Source organism: Acyrthosiphon pisum, chromosome A1 (genome assembly GCF_005508785.2).
Source record: "Acyrthosiphon pisum isolate AL4f chromosome A1, pea_aphid_22Mar2018_4r6ur, whole genome shotgun sequence".
NCBI lineage: Eukaryota > Metazoa > Arthropoda > Insecta > Hemiptera > Aphididae > Acyrthosiphon > Acyrthosiphon pisum.
This window is the reverse complement of record NC_042494.1, coordinates 18,722,187-18,728,822: the sequence shown is the minus strand read 5'-3', so window position 1 is coordinate 18,728,822 and position 6,636 is coordinate 18,722,187. Positions and strand designations below refer to the sequence as shown.

The following is a 6,636-nucleotide window of genomic DNA, read 5'->3' as shown; positions in this document are numbered from 1 at the left end:
CTTATAGTTTTTAAGCTATAGCCTATAAATGGATGTTCAGGTTTTTCGAGTTTTTTACGCATACGTACAACACACTAGTTTACAATACCTTTCATGAATTTTATACCCCTAGGGATGACCTAGGTGGTATATTTTCAGCGATGTGCGAATGCGTAAAAATTTTAAAATCTTGAATTTTATCAGGCTATAACTTCAAAACTAAGTTCGACAAACAAATTCCGAAAAAAAATTCACTTATGTGCTAAATTAGATTTGTATTTATTTGATATTCAAAAATATTATTATATTTACTATGTCTGTAGATCTTAAACCATTGTTAACATAAACCATTTTTAATAAAAAAATGGGGATTATTAAAGAAATAATCATTAAAGGCCAAAACGTGATACAACCCAAGATGACCATCTCACACAGCTCGCAACCATCTATAAGAATATAAAACAAAGATTATTTTAATATTTTATAGTATTGTTGCCCATTGATTTGTAAATTAAATTCTCAACATTCGATCTAAAAAATCATTAGAATGGAACTTAATATTTTTAAAAATATCGAGAATTGTATAAAAATATTTGTGTTTGAAAATAAGTGTTATTGAGTCAATTTACTCTGTGTCTCTGTTATATTAATTGATTTGTAAATGTATTATACAATTGTGTAGAAAATCTTTTTTACAAACCATGGTCATCATTTTATTGAAAAATTACTAGCTGTTACATATTATTAGGTGCCCACTAAAAAAGACACATTACATCCATTTTTTTTTTTGAACGACGTACCTAAATAATTTTGTTACTTTTTGATTTTTATATTTTAATATGATATAGGGGTGCGCAGAATTTTTTACATGGTATCTACACCCAGCATCGGTGGCATCCCCCATGCCCATGCCTATATATATTATGACTATATAGTCTATATGATTATATAATATTATATATATTATAATTGTGTTAACATTACGAAATACGAATACACTTAGAGCATGCAAACCATGAACGGGTCTAAAGGGATTTTTTTTATATAAACTATATTCATATTATGACATATTTTATGAATTACACTTACTTGCAGCTTTGGAGGCACCATGGTTGTGCAGCGGGTCGCAAATAATGCAACTATATGATATTACCAATGCATATACCAATACTAAAATTCCGAGTGCAGACAATCCAATTATAAAATATACCTGAAAAAAATTATTATATAAGTGACAATATTTACACAAGACTTATTAAAATACTCAAAAGTATATCAAATGCATTAATGATAAATGTGAAAATAGTAAATGTGAGAATGCTATTACAATTTACATTTTACATTATTACCTATGTAAATTATAATTAAATATTAATAACATCGATACAGTATTTTAAAACAGTTCATCGACCATCGTTCACGTAACGTGAGATATGTTTGCAATTTCTTTGATGTCAGTGTATTAGGTTTACTAGTAAACATTTTGTTTATAAAATTTATGTATTCAAATACAATTCAATTGTATTCAATTGAACTGCCTTAAAATATGGTAGGTGGATAAAATCACTAAAATAATAGAGTATAAATTCTAGCATTTCTGCTATAATTTTATTAAACACAGGAATTTCACTAAATTATTTATATATATATATATATATATAATTATTAGTTAAGCCCGTTTCACAGTCGTTTGAAAGAGTGGGTGGGTTAATCATACTAGTGATCCTATTCATCCCGTATTAGTATGAAGTGTTCCAGTGTCTTGACCAAAGGTCCAAAATAACACTTTTGTACTATATTTTGGATAATCCGTCCGTATCACGTATTAACGTACCTTATTTTAAAACTTTTTAAAAAATGTAATGTTTTCTTATCATTTAACATTTTAAAATTGTATTTAAATGATGATTTATCAGTAATAATATCTAAATCACAAATCTATATTAATATTGTTTTAATAATATTTGTTTGAAGTAGATAATATTTATTATTATATTATTCAGGTACATGTGTTTGTGTAACATCCGGTACTGACCTTTGCGGTTAACACTTAGGTGGTTAGGTAGGTACGCAAAGTAGATTTTCGATAAAATCGATTTTGGTTTTTGGTGTAACTCTAAACTAAATGACCGTAGATACATAAAATATTGACTGTATGTTTATATTAGCATATTCTATACACCATAACATTTTAATATATTATGAGATGTTTATATCATTTTCAGTTTCCAATTTTTTTAGTTTTGTATTCTATGAATATCAAAAAAAATTTTGTTGGGTAAAAATGCTTAATAGAAGGCTCCCAATATATTGTTTCAAAGACAGATAAAATTTATTAAAAATCTGTAGTCACAATATTTTTTTATAAGCATTTAAAGTTCAAATATTGACAAAATACCTAAAATTCACGAAAATTTGTAAATTATTTTTAGTTAGAAATTCATAAAATATTTTCTATTTAAATCTATGATTTGAAAACGTAAAACAAAATTCCTCATAAGCAGGGCTAGGATTTATATGCAATAAAAAATTGTAAAATATGAATTTTATAAACTAAAATATGCAAAAATATGCATTTAATTTTTTACAAGATAAACACTAAAATATAGTTACAAAAAAAATATTTATTTATTAAAATAGGTACATCAGATAGGCTGTTTGTATTAAAATAATATAATTTAGAAATAAAATGTATAATTCACATTAACTACGTGCGTGTTACATGAAATACAATTTATATTTGACTAAAAAACCAAGTTTTATGAAATATACTATAAAACATGCATTTTTTACATTCTTATAATCAAAGTATGCAATAATATTAATGTTATTCAATATATGCAATAATATTCATTTTATCCAAAATATGCAAAAACATGCAAAATAAAAATACCACCATTTATCTCATCATGAGGTGATTGGTGGACATTACTGACAAAATCAATAATCAGAAGTAGCAAAAAAAACATACTGTTGCATATAAATCCTAGCCCTGCTCATAAGTAAGGCCCAAATTTATAATATGCATATTCTTCTACAATTCACCTAGAATAATTTTGATTTTAAATGTTGACGGTTGGTATTTGTATATTGGTATTAATTTTATTAAATTCATCAATCAATACATTTTCTATATGTAGTGCTGAAAAATATTCCTGGCGTTATTTTGAGAAAAAAAATTTTTTTATATGAGTTTTAAAATATTGTTGTATGTGTACCGTCAGCGATCCAAAAGACGATGGTTGAAACTTTGAAATAAAGTTAAAGTCAATTTCAACAGTGAATGAAAAAGTAGTGTATTTTCAGTAATATTTTAAAGTGTATAGTTTAAATTAATTATATTAAAGATTTGTTAAACAACTTCTAAATTATATATTATGTTGTGTTCATAGACATGTAAAACAACTTGATAGCGGATTTTCATATTACATTCCCATAGGAACATTGAAGTCTAGTGGCCATTTGCCAACAGGGAAATTTTTAAAAAATAACTCAATAGATAAGATTATAAGAATATAAGATACCTATACATATTTATATAATTATATGACATAATAATATAATATAGGTATATTACAAATATATACAATATACATATTTGATATTCATATTATCAATCATGCAATTTTTCCCTGTTGGCATATGGCTGACTTCAATATTGTCTTATTGTCGGTTATCTAGTTTTTTATATGTCTATGTTTGTGTATTATTATGTATGTAGTATGTAACTATGTTACATATTTTCTTTATTTCATACAATAAACCAACTTTTAAAAATGTTCACTTGAAAATAAAAAAAAATATTTTTCATGGAAATGAAATATTTCAAGAAAATAAATTTCACGAAATTTACAACCCTTAATGTTATTATCAGTCAAGTCGCCGATCTTGATAATAATATTATGTTGGTGTAGTTTGTAATTTATACAATGAAGTACCAGTGGCGCCGAACGTGTATTCAGGTAGTTCAATTGAACTGTCTTATAAATTGGGTGGGTGAATAAAATCAATAAAAATAATAGAGAATTATTTCTAGCACTTCTGCTATAATTTTATTAAACACAAGAATTTTACTAAATTATTTATATTATATATAATTATTAGTTAAGCCCGTTTCACAGTCGTTTGAAAGAGTGGGTGGGTCAATCATACTAGTGATATTATTCATCCCGTATTAGTATGAAGTGTCCCAGTGTCCTGATCAAAGGTCCAAAATAACACTTCTGTACCGTATTTCGGATAATCCGTCCTTTACGATCGTTATTTTAAAACTATTTCAAAAATGTAATGTTTTTTTAGCATTTAATATTTTCAAATTTAAATGATGATTTAACAATGTTAATATCTAATTCACAAATCCGTAATATTATTGTTTTAATTTATATTTGTTATTCAAGTAGATAATATTTATTATTATATTATTTAGGTACCAATGTTTTTTGTATCACCTTTACGTTTGTATTTTTTTTTGTTTGGCTCTATTCCTAGTTGTTTGCATAATTTTTAAAAAGTACAAAATTTAATAATTTTTTTTTATTAGTCATTTCATCAATTACTTCTTCAGCACTAATAGAACAATGTATTTGATATAAAGGTAAGGCTAGTGATGTGCCACTAGGAATATTCCCCAACCTCTCGGGAAGTTTCTTAAAAAAAAAATAAATATAATATCTAATTTATTTATTTTTTAGATTCTGAGCGGAGCAATGTATGTATTGATTTTAGAATGATGTGTGTTTTTTTTAAGTTTTTAAATTTTTTTAGTGTCTGTCATCACTCATCACCTTTTAGGACAGTTAAAGTACTTTGATTTTCTTCAACAGTATCTTTTCTGATAGGAAAGTGAATCAAGTTGATATTTTTGGGGGTCAAAAGTATTTTCCAGTAGTTTTCAAAAGCGCCGTAAAAAAAAGAGAAAAGTTATGGGAAAATGGGAATATTTACACAAAATCGATTTTGGTTTTTGGTGTAACTACTCTAAGACAAATGACCGATACATGAAATGTTGTCTGAATGTTTATATTAGCATTCTCTAATTTCTATACACCATAACAGTTTCAAAATATTAAGACTTATTTTGAGCTGTATAATGACATTTTCAAAGCTCTCAATATATTGTTTAAAAGACAAATAAAAAATATTAAAAATCCAGTGCCAATTTTTTTTATAAGCATTTAAAGTTTAAATATTGACAAAATACGTAAAATTCACAAAAAGTCACGAATAATTTTGAGTTAGAAATTCATAAAATTTTTTCTATTTGAATCTTGGATTTGAAAATGTAATACAAAATTCCTCATAAGTTTGTTTATCATTATCAAAAAAAAAAAAATGTCTACATCACTATTATCATTTTACATTTAACTATTACAATTTATAATCAATGCTATTATGCTGATAAATTTGGGTTTTTTTTTTTTGGCATCGGTTCAAATATCGGTTTTAAAAAAAAACCGATACCGATAAACTTGAAACCACCAATATCGATTTTAGTATCGGCCCATCCCTAATTTAAAATTTAAATATTGACAAAATACGCAAAATTCACAAAAATTCACAAATAATTTTGAGTTAGAAATTCATAAAATTTTTTCTATTTAAATCTTGGATTTGAAAATGTAATACAAAATTCCTCATAAGTTTGTCTACTATTATCAAAAAAAAAAAAATGTCTACAAGCAATTCAAATTAAATTTTTATGAGCGTTTAAAGCTCATATTTTTACAAGATTGGATATTCACTCGATTTCTCATGTAGCGATTTTGTTATTTTGTTGTAATTCAAAAACAAATAGGTAACTGTAGATACATGAAAATTTCACTGAATTTTTATATTCTCATTGCCTAGCTCCATCAAATTTTGAAAATATTTTGACTCTTTTTGAGCTGATTGACATTTGATTGTCAATTGTTATTATAAATATTAAAAATACATACAAAAAAATATATTTATTTTCTCAAATTTCATTTGACCCACTTGCCCACTTTTTTAATTTTCAATACCTAATTTCTATTTTATTTTATTTATTAAAAATTAATTTAATTTAAATATAAAGGGAGTGCAAATTACTATACGTATTAATAAAGACATTTTAAATCCAATTTTTACACTGATTACCTACTGAAATTTAAGTGTATGGCTTAGTTAAGTTTAGTTTAATATCATTAATAATTTTGGATACAAAATATTTGTTATTTGGATCATTTACAACCAAAAGTCATATTATCATTTAACATATTATGATCAATATTTAAAAACGTATTATATATTTATTTTATATTCCCTGCGGGAAATTCCTGGTGGTGGGAATATAACTACATTCCCGGGAATTTGCACATCATTGGATAAGTGCAATGTAACCTAACCTAACCTGTCCATGGAAATGCAAAATTGATAATATTTTAGTATAAAACCGATCCCATTCCATTATATATTTTTTCTAATCTATATAGAAAAATTGATCATTAGCTTCACCGACATGCTAGCGTTGTCGTTTCAGAATTGTTATCGGCGACAGTCAGTCGGTCCAATTTTATTCTATTATTCTGTTATTCAATTATTATTCTTGTAATGATTATATTTATGAAATTAATATATGATTATTTATTACTGATAAATCATTATTGTAGAGAACGATTTAAGATAGTACTATCTTAA

The 6,636-nt window shown here is 25.3% G+C and overlaps 1 protein-coding gene across 1 annotated transcript in view; it reads right to left on the bottom strand.

Annotated features, from left to right (window-relative positions):
* Positions 1 to 291: 291 nt before the first annotated feature.
* LOC100570709 overlaps positions 292 to 6,636 on the bottom strand; it is a gene marked incomplete at its 3' end in the record, with an annotated part of 14,109 nt that continues 7,764 nt past the window's right edge. The window contains 2 exon segments of the mRNA XM_029486776.1: positions 292 to 425; positions 1,069 to 1,189. Coding sequence (XP_029342636.1) covers positions 292 to 425; positions 1,069 to 1,189 — 255 coding nt within the window.